This window comes from Chrysemys picta, chromosome 20, assembly GCF_011386835.1.
Source record: "Chrysemys picta bellii isolate R12L10 chromosome 20, ASM1138683v2, whole genome shotgun sequence".
NCBI classification, from domain to species: Eukaryota; Metazoa; Chordata; order Testudines; family Emydidae; genus Chrysemys; species Chrysemys picta.
Window position 1 is genome coordinate 355,600 of NC_088810.1, and position 21,298 is coordinate 376,897.

The following is a 21,298-nucleotide window of genomic DNA, read 5'->3' on the forward strand; positions in this document are numbered from 1 at the left end:
ATTTCATCCTATTTCTGATACTCCAATTCACAAGCTCATTCAAATCTCCCTGCAGGATATCCCTATCCTCCTCCGAATTTACAACGCCTCCCACCTTCGTATCATCCGCAAACTTTATCAGCCCACTCCTGCAATCGGTTCCAAGGTCAGTTATAAATAGATTAAATAAAATGGGTCCCAAAACCGAACCTTGAGGCACTCCACTAGTAACCTCCCTCCAACCTGACAGTTCACCCTTTAATACGACCCGCTGCATTCTCCCCATTAACCAATTCCTTATCCACCTCTGGATTTTCATATCGATCCCCATGTTTTTCAGTTTAACCAATAATTCCTCATGGGGTACAGTATCAAACGCTTTACTGAAATCCAGGTATATTAGGTCCACCGCATTTCCCTTATCTAATAAATCCGTTACTTTCTCAAAGAAGGAGATCAGATTTGTTTAGCACGATCTGCCCTTCGTAAAACCATGTTGTAATTTATCGCAATTGCCACTAATCTCCAGGTCCTCAACTAGTTTCTCTTTCAGAATTTTCTCTAACACCTTGCACACTACAGATGTTAAACTAACAGGCCTGTAGTTACCCGGATCACTTTTTTTCCCTTTCTTGAAAATAGGAACCACATTAGCTATTCTCCAGTCTAACGGGACCACCCCCGAGTTTACAGATTCATTAAATATTATCGCTAACGGGCCTGCTATTTCCCGCGCCAATTCCTTCAATATTCTCGGATGAAGATCGTCCGGCCCTCCCGACTTAGCCCCATTAAGGTGTTCAAGTTTTGTTTCTACCTCGGATACGGTAATCCCCCATCCTGAACGCCCCTCTGTAGTGGTGCTAGTATCCCTAATCCCTTCATTGGCCTCATTAAACACCGATGCAAAATATTCATTGAGATATTGCGCCATGCCTAGATTGTCTTTAATCTCCTCTCCGGCAATAGTCTTCAGCGGTCCCACTTCTTCTTTCTTTGCTTTCTTCCTATTTATATGGCTGTAAAACCTCTTACTATTGCTTTTAATTCCCCTCGCTAGGTCTAACTCTACACAGCCTTTGGCCTTTCTCACTCTATCTCTACATTCTCTGACTTCACTTAGGTACATTTCCTTACTGATCCCTCCCCTCTTCCACTCTTTATACGCTTTCTGTTTTTTCCTAATCGCCCCTTTGAGTCGGTCGCTCATCCAGCTCGGTCTAAATCTCTTGCTTAGTAATCTTTTTCCCTTTTTTGGAATACAGGCCTCCGACAGCTCATGCATCTTTAACTTAAAGTAATCCCAGGCTTCTTCTGCCTTTAAATCCATTAATATGTTTGCCCAATCCACTTCCCTTACCAGTCCCCTTAATTTGTTAAAATCGGCCTTTTTAAAATTATAAACCCTAGTCTTTGACTTAATTCTGTTACTCCTTCCATGTATTTTAAACCGAATTAGCTCATGATCACTGGAGCCCAAATTGTCCCCTACTACCACTTCCTCAACGAGGTCCTCACTACTTACCAGAATCAAATCTAAAATGGCCTCCCCCCTCGTCGGTTCAGCTACCACTTGATGGAGGAATTGATCAGCAAGCACATCTAGGAACATCTGAGCCCTATTATTGCTACTAGCGTTTGTTCCCCAATCTATATCCGGGAAGTTAAAGTCCCCCATAATTACACAGTTTCTGTTAGTAATTACTTCTCTAAACACATTAAATAGTTCCTTATCCATATCCTGGGTCGATCCCGGCGGTCTATAGCACACTCCAAGCACTATCCCCGGAGAGGCTCTAGTAGTCCTATTACCCAGTGTGAGTATTGCCCAGACGGACTCTGTGTTATCTATTCCATCCACTATTATTTCTTTACAGCTTATTTCACTATTGACATACAATGCCACCCCCCCCACCTTTACCTTTGTCCCGGTCTTTCCTAAACAGCGCATACCCCTCCATACCTGTGTTCCAGTCGTGACTGCCATTCCACCACGTTTCTGTTTTTCCTACGATATCTGGTTTCAGCTCTTGGACCAAGAGCTCCAATTCCTCCATTTTATTACCTAGGCTTCTGGCATTGGTGTATAGACACCCTAATGTATGTCGTTTAGCCTGTCTCCCATTAGAAGCACTATATGTTGCGGGCCTCCTTGTGTCCATCGCCCCTGTCCTTCCTATGTCCAATCTCATCTCCCCGGCTATGTCTCCTCTCATTTTACTCACCTTCTCCATACTGGAATCTGGCGTGGAGATTAACTGTGCATCTCCCAACCATCTCCCCAAACTTCCTAGTTTAAAGCTCTTTTGATAAGATGAGCCAGCCTCCCTCCCAGAAGTCTATTTCCTTCCCTACTCAGGTGAAGCCCATCCCGCGAGAACAGGTGTCTGTCCCCGAAAGCCTCCCAGTGGCCATACATCCCAAAGCCCTCCTTATAGCACCACTCCCTTAGCCAACTATTTATTCTCACAATTCTATCAGCCCTTTGCTGCCCTTCCCTCGGAACGGGCAGAATCCCACTAAAGATAATCTGAGCCTCTATCTCCTTGAGCGTCTTCCCCAGCCTGGCATAATCTCCCTTGATCCTCTCTAACGAGAACCTAGCCGTGTCATTCGTTCCTACATGAAGGATTATCAAGGGGTTCTTACCTGCTCCTTTTAGGATCCTTTTCAACCGCAGGTCCACATCGCGTATCTTTGCGCCCGGTAGACAGCACACCCTTCTGTTCTCCGGGTCCGCCCTGGTCACAGGCCTGTCCAATCTCCTCAGTAAAGAGTCTCCAATCACATACACCTGCCGTTGCCTGGCAACCGTGCGATCTAGTAATCTAGTCTCCGATCCCTCTAGTCCTGACCTGTGCCTGTTCCTATCTTCTCTTATGCCCCCCCTTATGCCTTCCTGAATCCTCCCGGGGCCCAGAATTGGTGCTGTCTCCATCAACTCCTCCCCTCTCTCTCTTGGACTAGCTGCTCTTCTCTTCTTTCTCACCCTTCCACCTTCAGTCGCCACCTGCTGCCCCTCCACCTCGCTATCCAAGCACTCGAACCTATTCCTGAGTTCTATTCCCCCCTCACTGGCCCTTCTTTTCCTTGGCCTGCTTCTCACAGTCACATGCTTCCACCTCCCTTGTTCTCCCCCTTCCATTCCCCTCTCACCGTCTTCTACCTCTGCCTCTACCTCCACCATAGGGCATTCTCCTTCAGTCCCCCCTTGCCTGTCCTCCATCAGCTGCTCAAACCCCTGTCTAAACTCCACCAGGGTCTCTACCTGCATCTGCAGCCCCTTAATCTTTTCCTCCAGTAACACTATCAGGCGACACTTCATACACACATACCTTAGTTCCAGGTCTCCTGCTAGGACCATATACATACCACAGCTCCCACATGTCGCCATCTGCATTCTGTCTGCTGCTGCTGCTTGGCTCATGGCTGCTGCAGTCTCTGCCCACAGCCCCTGTGGACTCAGAGCACACACCAGTCCACAGGGGCTGTGGGCAGAGATTACAGCAGTATAGATAAGGTGTAGAAGACCTTGTGTAGATAAAGTATAGAAACGAATTGTATGTTGGCAAGAGTCAAAACAAGTGAGGAAATGAGATATCAAGATGGCCTATGTATAAACAAAACGCAGCTGTCCCTCGTTATTTCTGTAATGAAAGGTATAAATGCTTGCTGTAATTAGTTACCTGGGAGAGACCTGCTTAGCTCTCTCCCTCTGGGCAATTGTGAGAGTTAATAAAGCTTCTGACTTGCTGTACCTAAACAAATAGTGAGAACTCTGTTTTTCTCCGACAGGGGTCACTGCCAGGGGCAGCACCCCAGATAACAGGGCACCGGAGTCCAGGGAGGGATGTGGGGGCCCAGCGGTAGTGGGACACTGGCCTGCAGAGGTGGCTCCAAGGCTGGAAACGAGCTAATTCCTGGACACCAGCAGGAGGCGCCGCAGGGGTGAGTCCCGCGCGCACATACACGGCTCTATCCCTCACCCCTTGCGGGAAATGAACAGCTTCACTTGTCCCTTTTGGCCAGGTCCCACCACCTCTTCCTGCACCTCCAGTAAACAAGCAGAAATGTCACTAACCCCTGGCAGAAATAGAGCCCCTTGCACAGCTGATGTGTGGCAATGCCAGCGTGGTTTAAATGCTCCCCTTCAGACTGTGCCTGCGTCCGCTCCTGGAAGCGGCTGGGCGTGTCCCTCCGGCTCCTCGGCAGAGGCGCGGCCAGGCTGGTGCTGGGGGTGGGAGCAGCGCCTGGGAGCCAGACAGGTTGGTCGCTTTCTGGAGGCCGTGGAGCTCAGCTCCCCATCGCCCCGACCCACAGAGCCGGGAGGGGCGGGGAGCCGGCCTGGCCCTGCAGCCCCTGGCCTGCGGCTGGCACCGCTCAGCGAGCGCAGATGGAGCCCGACGCCCCCCCCCCAGCCCCTGCTCGGCCCCACGGCCCCAGGGGCAGCCACAATGGGCCGGCGACTCCCCGACATCCCGGGGTAACGCTCAGCAATGCCGGGAACCGCCGGACACAGCTAGTGGGACGACCCCCCGACCCCCCGTGTGTCCCTGCGCCCCCTGCTGGACGGGACGGGCCCTGATCTGTGTGTGGGGGGGAGGGGTGGACACATGTGGCCCCACAGGGATGGCAGGATCAGGCTGCCCAGCCCAGCTCTGGGTGTCTGTGCCCGGGGGCCCCTCCCTGTGTGTCCTGTTCCCCCCCCCCAGCCCCGGCCCATCCCGCGGGGGGGGGGGTGCTTTGGCTCCCAGCAATGTCCCAGGTTCCCATCAGTCTGGGCTCTGCCCCCCCGACACACAGGGGTTCCCCTGTGCCCCCCACACCCTAACAGAGGGGTCTGTCTCTCTGTGCCCCCCCACTTCCCACGGGCGGCCTCCAGGGATGAACCCCCCTCCACACAACCTCCACTGGGGGGCAATATCTGGGGGGGGATTCCCGGAGGCAGGGGAGCCCTGTCCTCTTCCATGCCCCAGCACCCCAGGGGACGATTTCTCCCCCGTGTGCGCCCCCCCCCGCATCTGCCAGGGCCAGACCCCCCCCTCGAAAGAGCAGCGGGGGGGGTGGGGGCTGGAGTTCGCTATAGAGTCCGTCTGGCGTTCCCCTGAGGCTACAGCGACTGGATTGCTACACCGCCCTCCCCCCCCCCCCGTGTCTGGGTGGGGCAGGGGGAGGGGCGGGGCGAGTGAGTCCCCCTCCCCCCGGGGGCAGGGCTGTCAGGAAAGGTGGGGCACGGTGCCAAAGGGGCCGCACCCCCTGCCCCGTCCCTGAGCTGCGCCGGGCAAGGGAGGTGCTTCGTGCCAGCTCCGCTCCCCCCCCCGCGCCACTTCCCCCGTCTCTGCCCTTTGCCCCCAGCTGGGAACCAGGCGTCTCTGCTGTCCCGGCGGGTCCCGCAGCAGCGACTGGCGATGGGGCGAATCCCCCACAGACCGGGCGGCCCTTGGACGGGGATTCTCCTGGCAGGTCAGAGGGGAGAACGGGGACCCAGGTGTCCGGAACACAAAGGCCTCCAATAGGAGCCCGTGTCAATGAAAGCCGAGGGGCTGCGGGTCGGGACTGAGGGGCACCGGCAGAGCTGGGTGGTGGGACCCCAGGGCTGGGGTAGCAGGAGGGGGGCTCTGACACTTCCCTCCCCAGGCTGGTTCCATCCCAGCTCCCCCGAGGCTGCGCCCCAAAGCCCCGGGGACCCCATAGAAGCCCCATTGTTCCCCCCAGCTTCTGCTTTGCATGGGGAGATTAGCAGGGATCAGCTGTTTGTTTGTGTCTCTGTCCCAGAGCATTGGGGGGGGGGCACCCAGACCCCCCCCCACTGAACTCCCTCCCCCAGATCTAGCAGGCGGAACCAGCCCCACGCAGATACCCAGGGACCTGGCACCCCACGGGGGGAGGGGGGAGAAGGGAGAAGACCCTTCTCCTCCCCAGCCCCCTGGTTCCTTCCTCCAAAGCGAAGGGGAAGTGGGCGGACGAGGCCGGGAGGGGAAGTCTGAGGCCGGAGGGGCCCCGTGGGGCTGCCCTGCCTGTGGGTCCGGACTCCAGGGTCCCGGCCCAGAGACGCCGCCCCTGGGTCAAGGCAGGTCCCGCTGCAGGAAAAGGCGCCGGGCGGCACCTGGCGAGGGGTCCCTTGCAGCTGAGAGGGTGGAGCGGGGGCGGGGGGGACCCAGGTGTCCGGGACACACAGGGCTGTAACAGGGGACAGTGCAAATGAAAGCAGAGGGGTGCAGGTCGGGAGTGAGGGGCACCAGTTAGTATCAGTCTCTCTGGTCTCCCCCCCGCAGCCTCCGTCCTGGGCTCCTGCCTCCAGCCGGCGCCGGCCCAGACCCCGACCCCAGTGACCATCGTCCTCACCCCGCCGAGCCCCGTGGTGGGAGGGGGCGTCAGCCTGGCCCCGCAGCCACCGCCAGAGAACTTGGTGCTCTGCAGCTGGTTCCGATCAGCGACCACCACTGATGAAAACAGCCGGATCCTCAGTTACAGTCCAGCTACAAGCCCCCCTCAGACCCTCGGCCCGGCCCACACGGGGCGGGAGACAGCGGGGCCGGGCTGCGCCCTGGACATCGCGGGGTTAACGCTCAGCGACACCGGGAACTACACGGTGCAGATAATGAACCCTGCTTTCCTCTCCATCCCAGTGACTCTGCGCGTCTATGGTAAGTGTCACCCCCAGGCGCTGGGCTGACCCTGGGCCCTGCCCTTCCCCCCCCCCCCCGCACCAGCGATGGGGCTTTGGGCGTCTCCCCCGGGCATGAGCCCGGCTGGTGAGGGGCTGTCGGGGGCCTGTGAGGGGGGGTCTGGGCTCCCCAGGGTGGGGGTGTCCCCGGATCCCCAGGGTGTCTCTGACCCCTCCCTGTTTCCCCAGAGCTGCAGGCTGCACAGTGGGGTGTGTACGACCAGCTGCAGAGATGAGGCCCCCCCAGGGGCCCTGGTGCATGCTGGGAAGACCCCTGTATCGGGGGGGGGGGAGGGTCAGACCCACCTGTTCTTTTACACCCACTTTGCTCAGTTTGGAGCCTACGGGGGCGGGGGGCTCATGATGTCACTGTGGGGCCCTTTGCGCCGGGACTCCCCAAATCCAGCCCCCCCCCCGGCTGTCTGCAGCGGGGGGGGGGAGCCGTGCCCTGTTGGGGGGTCACACTCACCAGTCCCTGAAGGTGAAACTGGACCCATAGCACCCAGGCTGGGGGGGGGGAGGCTCTGCCCTGAGGGGCTCAGTGCGGGGCACTGGGACCAGCTGGCATCCAGGAGCCAGAGGGCCGGAGCCAGAGCTGGGGGCTGGCACCTGCCCAGGGAGCTGGCGAATGCCCAGGTCCCACGTGCAGGTACTGACCAAGCCCCCCGGCGAGGCCCAGCGGGGGCAGCTCATGGCGGCGGGGGGAGGGAGGCTCTGCCTGTCAGCATTTCCCGGGTATTGCTGGGCTCAGCTCTGGCTCCGGGATGGGTCGTCCCTCGCGCCCAGTGAGTGGCTGGGGCTGTCCCCTGACAACCAGACCCTCACAGTGCTGGGTGTCACCCGGGGCGACGCCGGCGCCTACCAGGGCGAGGTTGGGAACCCCGTCAGCACCAACCGCAGCGAGCCCAGCACCGTGACGCTGGCCTGTGAGTAACTGCAGCCCCGTTCCCCAGCCGCGCTGCCCCTGGCCCTGCCGGCATCACCCAGCCACGGAGATGCGGCTGCCTCTGGGGTGGTACATGGCACCTGTTTATACTTAGTCTTACTGGTGACATCCCTCCCCCTGATCTCCTCCCACTGTGTGTAGATGGGCCAGACTCCGCCAGGATAGACCCCCCTGGACCCATCGGCCTGACCCTCGGGTCCCCTCTGACCCTGACGTGTGTCACCGAGTCCGTCCCAGCCCCGAGCTATCGCTGGGTTCTCAACGGCACCGACAGTAACGAGCAGCGGCAGCTCCAGGCAGCAGCACTCCAAGCGCGTACCTGGGGCGACAAGCCACGGGGGGCCCTGCCGGTCCCTGTGAGTGCGGCAGTCAGGGAGCTCTCGGCGGCTTGCCTGTGGGAGGTCCGCCAGTCCCGCAGCTTCAGCGGCAATTCGGCCGTGGATACACCGAAGCCGCGGGACCGGCAGACCTCCTGCAAGCAAGCTGCCGAACGCCGCCTGACTGCCGTGCTTGGGGCGGCAAAAAAGCTAGAGCCGCCCCTGCTAACGACCGGGAGCAGCTTGACCATTAATAGCACAACCTTGGATCAGGTGGGCACGTACAAGTGCCAGGCTCACAACCCCTCACGGCTAGCACGGAGATTGAGGTGCTGGGTGAGTAGCCGGGCACCACACCCGCCTCTGTCTGTCCAGCCTGTGCCCCACTCCGGACCTGTCCTGTCTCCAGCTGGGCTCCCTGTCTGCCTGCGACGTCCACTGTTACTCTGTGCACCAACCCCGCGGGTCAGCACCGTTCCTGCGCCCTGGGCTCTGCCTGTCTCTGGAGCCGGGTCTGGGGTCTTCAGCTCAGTTCTGGATTCACCCCTCGGGCTCTGTTCCCCAGGGGACGCTCCCGTCTGTCTGGATCAGACACTGCTCTATCACCTGTCACTGCCTGCACCGATCCCGCTCCCCGTGCTGGGCGCTCTCGGCTAGTTCACTGTCAGTCCAGCCACATCCCCCTGCGCTCGGGTCCTGTCCAGGGCCCAGCTCCACCCCGTGGGCTCTGTCCTGTGGGGGCTGCTCCCAGCCGTGCTGCAGCTGGGCCGGACGCTACCTGTCGCTTTCCAAGCGATGCCCGACCCGTCCGAATCAGTGCGTCGAGTGCCCTGCTCTGTGCCCGTCTCTCCCTCCCGGCTCCGTCCTGTCTCTGCTCCCCGCCCCTCCGGGGCATCTGTCCCCTGTGGGATGCCCCACTGCAGCTCTTGACAGCAGATTCCTGTCCACCTGGTGCCTCCGGCTGGTTCCCACCTGGGCCGGGCGTGTGGCCATGGCTCTGGCGGGGGGATCGGTCTGTACCCGCTATCAGCCTACGGGCTGGCTCCAGACCCCAGCCACACACCAGGTCTGTGTCCCCGCCTGAGATCTGGGCGCTGCTGGCCCGAGCGCTGCCTCCTGGGGGTGGGTAGCGGATGGGGCAGATTGCGGGGGGAGGGGGAGGCACCATCTCTCTGAGCCGGTGTTTCCTCCTTCACTCTCTTGATTCTCTCCTGGGACTTACCGGCTCCTTCCTGGTGCACCTGCCCCCCACGGCCCCCGTGCTGCTTGGTGCCCCCCAACAAGGGGTGCTGGAGAGTGAATTAGCCAGTGGGCAGGACAGGGAGCTCGGAGCAGGACAGGCGGATGGGGGCTGCTTTGAGGGAAGAGACGGGAGGGGACGTTCCCAGACCCCCGGGGAAGGGGGTACAGACTGGAGGAGTTTCCTTGGCCCTGCCGCTGGAATCCGGATGCCCCCTCCCCATTTGGACTCTCGTGGGTCGTGGGGAGAAACCAGGGGGCCTGGGCTGTGAGGCCCTTGCTGAGCTATGGGGCTGGGTAGGAATGGGGGGCAGCACTAGGCTGGGCAGCTGTCCCCCACCACGACATCACCCCGATCTCCCCGGGGACAGTGAGAGTGGCTGTGGCTGACTGCTCATGATGCACCAGCGAGGTCACCCCCACCCCCGGCCTGGGTCTGGGATGGGCAGCGCCGTCCGGGTCGGAGGGGACGGCAAGGAACTGGCACAGGGCCGTGCCCATGGGGTAATGCCAGCAGCACCAAGCGACCTGTGAGGTCATGACTCTCGAGTAGGGCCCAAATGTCACGGGATCGGCTTGAAAATCCTGCTGTCAGGACGGAGCCTGGGAAATGGTGCAACGACAGCTGAGAGTCTTCTGAAAATCACGGGGCTCCGGGAGCCAGAGCTTCAGGGAGGTACCAATAACTGTGAGACTCAAGGCTGGGGAGAGGGACCCTCTGCCGCAGCCCAGAAGGCGACTGCCCGTCTCCAGAGCTCTGAGGGGCAAAGGGCGAAGGACCCTTCCCACGACACCGCAGGGCAGTCAGAACAGGGCACTTCCCCCAGTCCCGCAGGGTGGTGGCCCTGATCCCAGGTGAATGGAGGGGCAGGACTCACGGTGACGCTCTCTCTGTTCCCTGCACAGAAAAGCTTGCCAAGCCCACGGTGACGCTAAACCAAACCCAGGTGCCTGAGAATGGGACCCTCACCCTCATGTGTAACACTTCCCCCCGCGCCGACACCGTGCTCTGGCTCCAGAACGGGTCGTACCTCACACCCAACACGCGGCTGGAGCTATCCTCGGAGAACCGGACCCTCACTGTGCTGAATTTCACCTGGGGCGACACCGGGACCTACCAGTGCGAGGTCGGGAACCCCGTCAGCACCAACCGCAGCGAGCCCAGCACCGTGACGCTGGCCTGTGAGTAACTGCAGCCCCGTCCCCCGGCCGCGCTGCCCCTGACCCTGCCGGCATCACCCAGCCACGGAGATGCGGCTGCCTCTGGGGTGGGGTGCGGCACCTATTTATACCTTGTTCTGCTGGTCCCCTCCTTCCCAACGATCCTCTCCCATTCTGTGTAGATGGGCCAGAATCCGCCAGGATAGACCCTCCAGGACCCGTCAACCTGACTCTTGGGTCCCGTCTGACCCTGATGTGCGTCGCCGTCTCTGTCCCAGCCCCGAGCTATTCCTGGTTTCTCAATGGCACCAAATTACCCCAGACCTGGAGCAGCTTCACCTTTGACCTGACAACATTAAATCTGGGCACGTACAAGTGCCAGGCTCACAACCCTGTCACTGGCCTCACGGCTAGCGCGGAGACCGAGGTGCTGGGTGAGTAGCCGGGCACCGCGCCCCACGCCCACCTCTGCCTGAGGCCCACAGAGCGCCAGGGGCTCCGTCATTGTGTGTCCAGCGGGCGCCCCGGCCACTCCGGATCTTGTCCTGTCTCCAGCCAGGCTCCCTGTCTGCCTGGGACGTCCCCTGTTACTCTGTGCACCAACCCCGCGGGTCAGTGCCGTTCCTGTGCTCTCTCTGGCTCTGGAGCCGGGTCTGGGGTCTTGAGCTCAGTTCTGGATTCACCCCTCGAGCTCTGTTCCCCAGGGGACGCTCCCATCTGTCTGGATCAGACACTGCTCTATCACCTGTCACTGCCTGCACCGATCCCGCTCCCCGTGCTGGGCGCTCTCGGCTAGTTCACTGTCAGTCCAGCCACATCCCCCTGCGCTCTGGTCCTGTCCAGGGCCCAGCTCCACCCCGTGGGCTCTATCCTGTGGGGGCTGCTCCCAGCCGTGCTGCAGCTGGGCCGGACGCTACCTGTCGCTTTCCAAGCGGTGCCCGACCTGTCCGATCAGCACGTCGAGTGCCCTGCTCTGTGCCCGTCTCTCCCTCCCGGCTCTGTCCTGTCTCTGCCCCCCGGCCCTCCGGGGCATCTGTCCCCTGTGGGATGCCCCACTGCAGCTCTGACAGCAGATTCCTGTCCACCTGGTGCCTCTGGCTGGTTCCCACCTGGGCCAGGCGTGTGGCCATGGCTCTGGCTCAGGGGTGTCGGTCTGTACCTGCTATTAGCCTACGGGCTGGCACCAGGCCTCCAGCCGCGCACCGGGTCTGTGTCCCCGCCTGAGATCTGGGCGCTGCTGGCCCCGGCGCTGCCTCCTGGGGGTGGGTAGCGGATGGGGCAGATCCGGGGGGGAGGAAGGGGAGGCACCATCTCTCTGAGCCGCTGTTTTCTCCTTTGCTCTGTTGATTCTCTCTTGGGATTGACTAGCTCCTTCCTGGTGCGCCTGCCCCCCACGCCCCCGCGCTGCTCGGTGCCCCCCAGCAAGGGGTGCTGGAGAGTGAATTAGCCAGTGGGCAGGACAGGGAGCTCGGAGCAGGACAGGCGGATGGGGGCTGCTTTGAGGGAAGAGACGGGAGGGGACGTTCCCAGACCCCCGGGGAAGGGGGTACAGACTGGAGGAGTTTCCTTGGCCCTGCCGCTGGAGTCCGGACGCCCCTCCCCAGTCGGACTCTCGTGGGTCGTGGGGAGAAACCAGGGGGCCTGGGGCTATGAGGCCCTTGCTAAGCTATAGGGCTAGGTGGGAATAGGGGGCAGTGCTAGGCTGGGGGGCTGCCCCCCTCACTCCCACTGGGTCTCTCTGATCCGAGAGTAACACTGGCTGACTGCCCATGATGCACCAGCGGGGTCACCCCCACCCCCGGCCTGGGTCTGGGATGGGCAGCGCCGTCCGGGTCGGAGGGGACAGCAAGGAACCAGCACAGGGCTGTGCCCACGGGGTGTCCGGTGGCACCAAGAGACCTGTGGGGTCGCGACTGAGTCCGGCCTGAACTGTCATGGGATCGGCTTGAAAACCCTGCTGTTGGGCCGAAGCCTGGGAGCCGGAGCGTCACTCTCCCTTTGAACCACAGCCGAGAGTCTCCCAAAAATCACAGGACTCCGGGAGCCAGAGTCTCAGGGAGGCACCAATAACTGTGAGACTCAATGCCGGGGGAGACGGACCCTCTCCCGGATCCCAGAAGGCGACTGCCTGTCTCCACAGCTCTGAGGGGCAAAGGGTGAAGGACCCTTCCCACGACACCGCAGGACCTTTCTCACAACCTCACATGGTGGCAACACCAGCACCCTTGCCCCAGTCCTGCAGGACAGCAGCCCCAATCCCACATGGAGGAGCAGGGACACATGGTAACGCTCTCTCTGTTCCCTGCACAGAAATGCTGCCCAGGCTCACGGTGACACCAAACAAAACCCTCGTGCCTGAGAACAGGACCTTCACCCTCACGTGTAACGGGTCCCCCAGCGCCGACACCGTGCTCTGGCTCCGGGACGGGGCGTGCCTAGAGCCCAATGCCCCAGTGCGGCGCTAGGGGCTGCAGGGAGCGGCGGGGGGGGGGGGGGATTGTGGCTGAACCGTCTGATCCAAACCCCCCTCCCCCCCAGGCTCTCCTCCAGACGCCCCTCATCCAGGTGCCCATTCAAGTCTCTCTACTGGGGCCGTCGCTGGGATCGTCATCGGGTCACTGGCGGGGGCGGCGCTGGTCGGAGTCGGGGCCTATTTCCTCTGTGAGTAAAAGCCCCGCCCCCAGAGAGCCAGGACTCCTGGGTTCTATCCTGGCACCGGGAGGGGAGTGGGGTCTAGTGGTTAGAGCAGGGGGGGCTGGGACCAGGACCCCAATTCCAGCATCTCTGCTGATTCCTCCCAGACTCTCGCTGCCGGAACAAGACCCCCAGGGAGAACGAGGCACCTGTCCTGGTGTACGAGAACCTGCCCCCTACAGCCTGGGCGGGGCCAGTGGTGAGTGACAAGGGCTCAGCCCCTCCCTCTGCTATTCCAGTCCCACCCCCTCCTCTGCGGGTGCCCCTCAGTCCCGACCTGCAGCCCCCAGCCAGTTTACCCTGTCCTCTTTAGGTGGGGGTGGGGGGGGTTACACAAACCCTGGGTCCCATTGACTGTCCCAGGGTCATCCGTCCCCCACCCCGAGCTTGGCTAGGGGGTCTCTGGGTCTGCTGCTAACGACTCTCTTGCCTCTGCCTCCCCCAGGCTCAGCCCGGGAGCCCCCCTGACCTCAGCCCCATGTACCAGGTGAGCGCCTGCCCCTTGTGCTGTATTCTCCCCCCTGAGAAGGGTTTGGACCCAGTGGTGGGAGGGGGGAGCTGCCCCCCCAAACCCTATGGCTGAGAACGGGGCTGGTTATCACATCCCAGAGCTGGGGGGGGGCAGAGTGAGCCAGAGAGGGACCAGTTGGGAGCCCCAGGGCTGAGGGGAGGGGCTGGGGGGGTCCAGCACTGGGGGGGGAAGTAGGATGGTCCCCCTGTGTTTGGAGGGGCTTTTAGGGCTCAGTGGGGGGATGGGCCCCTGAGATTGGAGGGGCTGTTGGGGCCCGTGGGGGGAGCTGGGGGGCTGTGTCCTGCAGGGCAGGGTCCCCAGCTCTCCCCTGGGGCATCTCTGGCTGAATCATCCCCGTTTCCCCCAGACGCTGCAGCCCCGACAGCCGGACGTGTACGAGGAGCTGAAGAAGTGACACCCCCTCCTGCTCCCAGTGCACGGCACAGGGCACCGAGGGGTTCATGGGGCCCCGGCTCTGATGTCTCCAGACCAGCCCCCAAAGGGGCTCGGGAGGTCCCTGCCCAGAGCCGGCAGCGCTGGGTGCGGTGACTGTGGTGAGCCGTGTGCCGGGGGCACGGCCGGAGCTGTGTCTGGCCTGGGTCTCAGGGGCTGGTTCCAGCCGGGCAGCAGAAGGCGCCAGGCCTGTCCCTGGCAGACAGGAGGCACCGGGCCGTTCTCTCTGTGCCCAGCTCCGGGGGCGCTGGGTGGTGCCGAGCTCGCCAGGCGGCTGGTTCCACCCGGAGCCAGGCCCCAGCAGCATCTGCACCAGCCCTAGGGAAGCAGCTGGCAGGGAAAAGCGCCCCGGGGGGGAGGGTGTTTCTGAGGCCAGAGGCTGGCTTTGGGGGAGGTATCGTGGGGGGGCACCCAGGGTCCTGCCCCAAGGGGAGCAGCTGCCAGCGGGTTTGTCTCCTGCAGGGAGCGTTGGAGCCCGGCCGGCTGGGAGCCGGACGCTGGCGGGAGCTGAACCCCGCAGAAGCTGCCTGGGGCGGGTTCGGGACGTCGGGGCGCTGGGAAGCGCGTTCCCAGTTTATTCTCCATCTCACCCATTGTCCCGTTAACTCCAGCGGCGCCTTCTCCCAGCTCTGGGCAATAAACTCAGCCTGGTTTTCTCTGTAACGCCTGGCCGGGCCGAGGCCGAGCGACACTGGTTGGGGGTCACTGCTCAGCTGGGGGTTCGTGGACCTTTGGGGCAGTGGAGCTGGGAATTTGGCCAATGGGCAGTGCCTGGTGCTGAGGGTGGGGGCCGATCGCTGACCTGCCGAGGGCTGGGGGGGAGGTCGCCCATGGCGGGGGCGGGGGGGCGGGGATTTGACTCCTGGCAGGGCCAGACAAGGCTGCTTGTGCCGGGGCGGGAGTGCGATGCTCTGAACCTCGGGGGAACACCCTGCACCCCCATGTTCATCCTTATAAAATGATCGTGTGGTGTCCAGTGCAAAGTTTACCATGTTGGGTGTGTTTGGAAGGCTCCTGATGCCCTGAGCAGTGTTGTTACAGGAATGTTACAGGTTGTAATTTCATGTCTATAGTGATGAGGCTGAGAATGTGTCCTCATGGCTTAAAACAAGCCCAGGCAAAACTCTCCAGGAGCAGAGGGGCAGTTCACACCTCATCAGGGCAAGTATGGGACAAACCCAGCCCAGCCCCACAGGAACAAAAGACACTGGCCTAGGCAGCAACAAAGGATCTGTTGGCCTCTCCAGTGAGTTACCCCCCTTCCCTTGGTCAGTTTGGGACTGGGATGAGGTAATGTTCACCTGACTTGGGGCGGGGGCAAAGCCAAGAGGGAAGAAAGAACGTGATATAAGAGAGACGTTTGCCAGGCTCTTCCACCTCCATCTACATCCACAGACACCCCCACCAAGCGACTGAAGCGCTGATCAAGGGGGAGAGCCTGGCTGAAGAGCGACCAGCCTGTGGTGAGAAGCATCTAAGTTTGTAAGGACAATGAAAGTGTTAAGATCAGCTTAGAATGCGTTTTGCTTTTATTTCATTTGACCAAATCTGACTTGTTGTGCTTTGGCTTTGGTTGGAAGCGTGTCAGAGACCCCCCTTGGGATAACAAGCCTGGGACATATCAATTTCTTTGTTAAATTGATGAACTCCTATAAGCTTGCACCATCCAGCGGGCATAACTGGACACTGCAAGACGGAGGTTCCTAGGGTTGTGTCTGGGACCGGAGATATTGGTTAGTGTCATTCGGTTGCACGATCCAAGCAGCGGCTGGCCAAAAGTGCTCACTCACGTAACGGGGAGCAGCTTACACCCCAGAGGTTGTGCGTGAACAACCCAGGAGTGGGGGCTCTCACAGCAGAGCAGGGTCAGGCTGGCTCCCAGAGTCAAGGGCTGGAGTCACCCAGCAGATCACCGGCCCAGATAACAGCAGGGGAACGTCACAAGGGGGTCGCGAGGGGCCTCACAGGCTGGCACCCCGGGAAGCGTCTCACGGCCCATCACGGGGCAGGGGGGAATGTGGGGAGCAGAGCGAGACCAAAGGCCCCACACGTGGCCTCAGGTCCAGACTGCGCGTCTGCCTGACCCATGGCTGGGGGCACCCAGCTCAGTCCCCCCGTCATGTCTGCTGCCTGGGTCCCATGCCCCCGGCCGGGGCTGAATTCAGCCGGGCCGGAGACAAACTGCCCTGGGCTCCTCCCTGCAGCTCCTCTGGGCCTGGCTGCAGCTTATGGGGCAGGACAGCCCCACTGGAGTTAACCCCTTAGTGACCAGCCAGCCGCCTCCCCGAGAATGACCCCTGCACTTCTCCCCCCCCCCGCCCCAGGAGCTCCCGTCCATCCCGCCTGAGCCCCTTCTCGGGGGCGATGCCGTGTGGGGCCGACCAGGGACGGCGTCGCTGAAACAGACGGAGATGTTCATGGGGTCTGTGCCGTGGCCCCGCCCAGCATCGGTGCCCTTGCCCATGGAGCCAGGACTGGCCAAACGGCAGCCCGCCAAGGCCTGGCCTATGGGGAACCCCCCTGGAGCAGGGGGACGGGGGTTTCCAGTGGGTCCGGCAGGGGTCTGAGCTGGGCTCGGGTTGCCAACTTTATTTGCAGAAAAGCGAATGCCCCGTCCGCCCCCCGCCCAAGCCACCCCCCTCCCTCCGTCGCTCGCTCTCCCCCACGCTTGCTCACTCGCTCATCTTCACCGGCTGGGGCAGGGGGTTGGGGTGCTGTGAGGGGGGGTGAGGGCTCTGGCTGGGGGTGCAGGCTCTCGGGTGGGGCCAGGGAAGAGGGGCTTAGGGTGCAGGAGAGGGCTCCAGGCTGGAGTTGGGGTGCGGTGGAGGTGTGGGATCTGGGGTGTGGCCAGAAATTAGGGGTTCAGGGTGAGGGAGAGTTGGGGTGCAGGAGGGGGTGAGGGCTCTGGGCTGGAACAGGGGTTTGGGGTGCAGGAGGGGTTTCAGAGTGCAGGCTCCGGGCAGTACTTATCTCAAGCTGCTCCCAGGAAGCTGCCAGCGTCTCCCTCCGGCTCCTAGGCGGAGGTGCAGCCAGGGGCCCTGCGCGCTGCCCCCACCTGCAGGCGCCGCCTCCTCAGCTCCCATTGGCTGTGGTTCCTGGCCAACAGGAGCGGCTGAGCGGGTGCTGGGGGAGGGCAGCGCAAGGAGCCCCCGTGGCAACCCCAAAACCGGACGCCTGCAACCCTGAGTTGGGCCCGGCCCCGGGCAACATTTATTGCATGACCTGACAGTAAATACAAACCCACTGCTGGTCCATGGGGCAACTGGCCTGAGGGGGTGAATAACGAGGACAGGGCAGCCCCACAGCGACCAGGTCACTGGCTCAGCTGGGCCCCCTGCGCCCCATTGTGTTATAACCCGGTCCCGGGCACAGGCCGTCCCTGCAGGCTGGGGGCTCCAGGCAGGGTATGGGGGTCGGCGTGAAGCAGCCAGACCGCGGGAGCCCCCGGCGCGATCCGGCCCCAGCAGGGCCAAGGGGACCCGGGTGCGTCTGGCCCAGAGCCCGGCCGGGCTGGGCACTCGCTGCTGCCCCCTGCTGGCAACACGCGGCCCAGCCCCCCCGCAGGGCTCAGCCGGACAGGGGCTGCCCCGGGAGGGAGCTCTCGGCCCCACTCCTGGTGAGCCAGGGGGCGGCCCCGCTGGGCCAGGCCTGATTTGCACCCCTGGGCTGGGACCCTCTGGGCTTTGCCCTTCGCTGCAGCAGGACCCAGGGGCGCTGGAACCATATGGACAGTGGGGGGCTGAGAGCCATTGACCCAAACTGCAAACCCTGCGTATGATGGAAACCACGTCTGGCGGGGGGCGGTAGCCCCCTAGTTCCAGCACCCGCGGCAGGACCCATCTCGATACAGTGGGGGGGGGGTCTGTTCTGTGAGCCTGGACCCACAGGCAGGGCAGCCCCACAGGGCCCCTCCTGGCTGAGACTGTCCCTCCCAGCCGCACCCACCCACTTCCCCTTCGGCTGCTAGGGAACAGTGTGTGTGTGTGTGTGTGTGTGTGCGGTCTGGGGGGGGGTGACTTCCTGGGGGTGTCTGTCACTGGGTCTCACGCTCCTTCACAGCCCCCCGCCCCGCTCCGCTCCTGCCGGTTCCCCTCGGCCCCTCCCACCGGGTATTGCTGCCTGTTCTCTGCACCGGCTGCAGCTGGGAATTGGGGTGGGGCAGAGCTGGGAGGTTGACCCATTGGCTGGATGTTCCCAAGTCACCAGAAACCAAAGTGTTACCAGCACAGCCCTGTTGTCGGTAGTACTTGCCGAGTTGGAGCTCCCAGGACACACGCTCACGGTGCAGAAAGGGGAAAACGGGCTCTGGCCGGTACCGAGCGGCCGGGCTGCCCCCACACCGTGCACGGCAGAGTAATCGCGGTCCTGGCGGTACCTGGAACGGGGCCGTGACACGACACAGGTGCCCAGACTCACCCGGGTTCTGCTTTGGGCCAATAACCGACTGGTCGGCGAAGGGACGAGCCGCGGGGCTCACACACCTGGCGTTCAGTAAAGCGTCTGCCACGGAGCCCGTGGGGAATTCCCCGCTGCCGTCGGGGTGCTGGGGACCCCCCCATGCTGCGTGCGCTGGGTCAGGAGCCGGCGACGGGGCGCTGGGGACCCCCCCACGCTGCGTGCGCTGGGTCAGGAGCCGGCGACGGGGCGCTGGGGACCCCCCACGCTGCGTGCGCTGGGTCAGGAGCCGGCGACGGGGCGAAGGCTGCGGGCGGTGCTGAGCGGAGACTCCCTGTCCTGCAGGGAGGTGGCTACAGGCATCTGTGCGGCTCGGTCTGGGGACCAGGCTCAGTCACTAGTTGTTAAGGACCGTGGTGCACGAAGGGGGCGGGGGCACCCGGCATTGCTGGGGATACAAAGCTGGGGGCGGGGGCACGGCGGGGGGGGGGGGGGCGGGACCCTTACCCGGGGGGGACTGGAGGACCCGGCTGACCGGAGCGACAGCCATGGGCTGAACGCTGACCGCGCAGGGCCCACGGGAACGCGCTTAGGGGCTAAAAACAAGATTTTCTCTCCAGCTGGGGGCTCAGCGGGGCCGGGACAGAGGACGCGAGAGCCCTGGGCATGCAGGGCGGCCGCAGGATAATGGAGAGTCCCCCTGGGATGCGGCTGGGAGCCCGGCGGGCCTAGGATGGCTCAGGTCTGACCTGCAGCGCGGCCGGATTAGTCCCACTGGCCGTGCCCCGGTGAGCCCTTGGCTGGGAGCCGGGCGGCCGCTCTGTCCCCGTGCGGAGAAAGGGGAAGGCAGCCGGGAGCCGGGGCAGAGGCGCTGCCAGGCTGGGCGGGGGCTGGAGGGTCTGTCCTAGGAGAGGGGCCTGGGAGCTTGGGGCGTTTGATGGCGGGCTGTGGGGGGGCTGAGTGCTCGCAGTAACTGCACTGGGGGTGTAACTCCCCCGGGGGGGCATGAGATAGTTCAGCCCAAGGACCCTGGGGGCACAGACCAGGCCAGACACTAGACGGTTTCTACCCATGGGAGGGGAGAGGTGCTGGGGGAGGGGCGATAACTAGTGTTACCAGAGAGCTGGACAAACTGACGGGGAGTGGGGGGGGCCTTGTGATGGGGCTGGGCTGGGACAAGGGCAGGGGCCGGACTCAGCATCTCCGGGGTCACGTCTGGTTTACGTCTCACGTTGCTAATGCTCATGCTTCAGGGTCTCAGCCAGCTGCCGGCAGGGGTCAGGAAGGGATCTCTCCCCCGCTCCCCCATATATTCTCAGTGTTTTTTCTGCGAAGCATGGGGGGTGGCCTGGCTTGGGGCTGGGCACTGGACGGGGGGGAGGGGGGCTGCGCTCTGCGTGGCTCCGTGTCTCTCTCTCTCACAGGTGCTGGGCTGGCTGGCTCTTGCTCACACGCCCAGTGTCCAGCCGGTCGCCACGTCTGGGCTCAAGAAGGTTTTTCCCCCTGGTCAGACTGGCAGGGCCCTGGGGGATTCCCCTCCCTCTGCAGTATGGGGTGGGTCACTGCCCGGGGGTCTCTGGGTCTCTCTCACGCCATCCCCCGCCCTGCCGCACCTGGTCCCTCTGGGCCCTGCCCACGGCACAGAACGGGCTGGGCCCTGGGGGCCATGACACTTTGCTCTGACTTCAGGCACTGGGTGGACCTGGTGGGTGCGGGGGGGGCTGGTGGCGGGTGGGACGCAGGACTCAGACTGACCGGCTGGTCCATCCAGCCTGGCTCACTGACAGCAGAGCCCCTGGCTCGTCCCCCTCTCCTGCAGTCCCAGACCCCACGGCTGCGCTGGGCCCCCCAATGGGGGCACACGGCCAGGGCTGCGCTGGGTTCCTGTGACAGACCCACTGCAACCGCTCTGGGGTCAGCCAGGGGCCCTCTGGGGAGAGACCTCGGGGAGCCCCCCACCACTGTGGGATCCCAGCGTCTCTCCTCCAGCCGCTTTCTTGGCCCCTGGCTGGGCCCGAAGGCTAAGGGGGGGCCCCTCCCCCCCAGGGCTGGATGCCAGCCTGTCCCAAAGCCCCCCCGGGTCTAGTGACCCCCCAGGGCGGGGGGCGGTTAGTGAACTGAGCAAAGTGGCTGTAAAAGAGCAGGTGGGTCTGACACCTCCAGCAGAGACCCCACCCCACGATACAGGGATCTTCCCAGCATGCATCAGGGCACTGGGGGGCCTCATCTCCGCAGCTGGTCGTACACGTCCCACTGTCCGGGCTGCAGCATCTGGGGAAATAGGGAGGGGTCAGAGACGTTATGGGGGGAGCTGGGGACACTTCCCCCATGGAGCCCACCCCCCCCCCTAGAGACACAACCGCCCCGGGGGCCCTCTCCCCACATTCCCCCCCCGTACCCTGTAGCCTCCCCCCAACACGGGGCCCCCTCCCTCCCACAGGGCTGTATTGGGGGCAGCTCCCCACTCCCCACATCGAGTTCGGACCACCCCAGGCTGGCACCTACCTCATACGTGGGCTGGTGTCTGGGGGGCTCCTGGGCGGGGCCTGGAGAAGAGAATGAGGCAGGTGGGTCACTGGACACGAGAGACGCCCCCAGCCCAGCCCAGGGGGGAGGGGAGCTGATGAGCCCCAGGAAACTGGGACACTCCTGACCCCCACAGAGAGAGGGGAGAAGGGAGAAGGCTGCAGGTCGGGAGTGAGGGGCACCGGCAGAGCTGGGGGGAGCCCAGGGCTGGGCTATCAGGGGATGCGGTTTGGGAGTGAGGGGCCCCATGTGACAAAGTAGGAATTTTTCATAATATTTTGGATGACTATTATGCATGCCTCAGTTTCCCCTAGGTGGTGCCTGGTTAATGAGGTGGGGGAAGGATTCTTCTCTCCTTGCAGAGATCAGCCTGCCCGACGCCGGGCTGCCTGGGCACAATGGACAGCCCC

The 21,298-nt window shown here is 62.8% G+C and overlaps 1 protein-coding gene across 3 annotated transcripts in view; it reads left to right on the plus strand.

The window, feature by feature from the left end:
- The first annotated feature begins 5,232 nt into the window (after window positions 1–5,232).
- LOC101935353 (carcinoembryonic antigen-related cell adhesion molecule 6-like) overlaps window positions 5,233–21,298 on the plus strand; it is a 108,797-nt gene continuing 92,731 nt past the window's right edge. The window contains exons 1-8 of one of the 3 annotated variants that reach the window (XR_010594025.1): window positions 5,237–5,442; window positions 6,255–6,626; window positions 10,055–10,330; window positions 10,492–10,743; window positions 12,848–12,970; window positions 13,111–13,202; window positions 13,449–13,490; window positions 13,882–14,068. Coding sequence is in view for 2 of the 3 variants with exons in the window: in XM_024113813.3 (XP_023969581.2) it covers window positions 5,388–5,442; window positions 6,255–6,626; window positions 10,055–10,330; window positions 10,492–10,743; window positions 12,848–12,970; window positions 13,111–13,202; window positions 13,449–13,490; window positions 13,882–13,929 (1,260 nt within the window). In the remaining variant the exon portion in view is untranslated. Of the gene's footprint in view, window positions 5,443–6,254; window positions 6,627–10,054; window positions 10,331–10,491; window positions 10,744–12,847; window positions 12,971–13,110; window positions 13,203–13,448; window positions 13,491–13,881; window positions 15,593–21,298 lie in introns of those variants that run through there. The other 2 variants (XM_024113813.3, XM_042847828.2) reach the window with 2 other exon arrangements.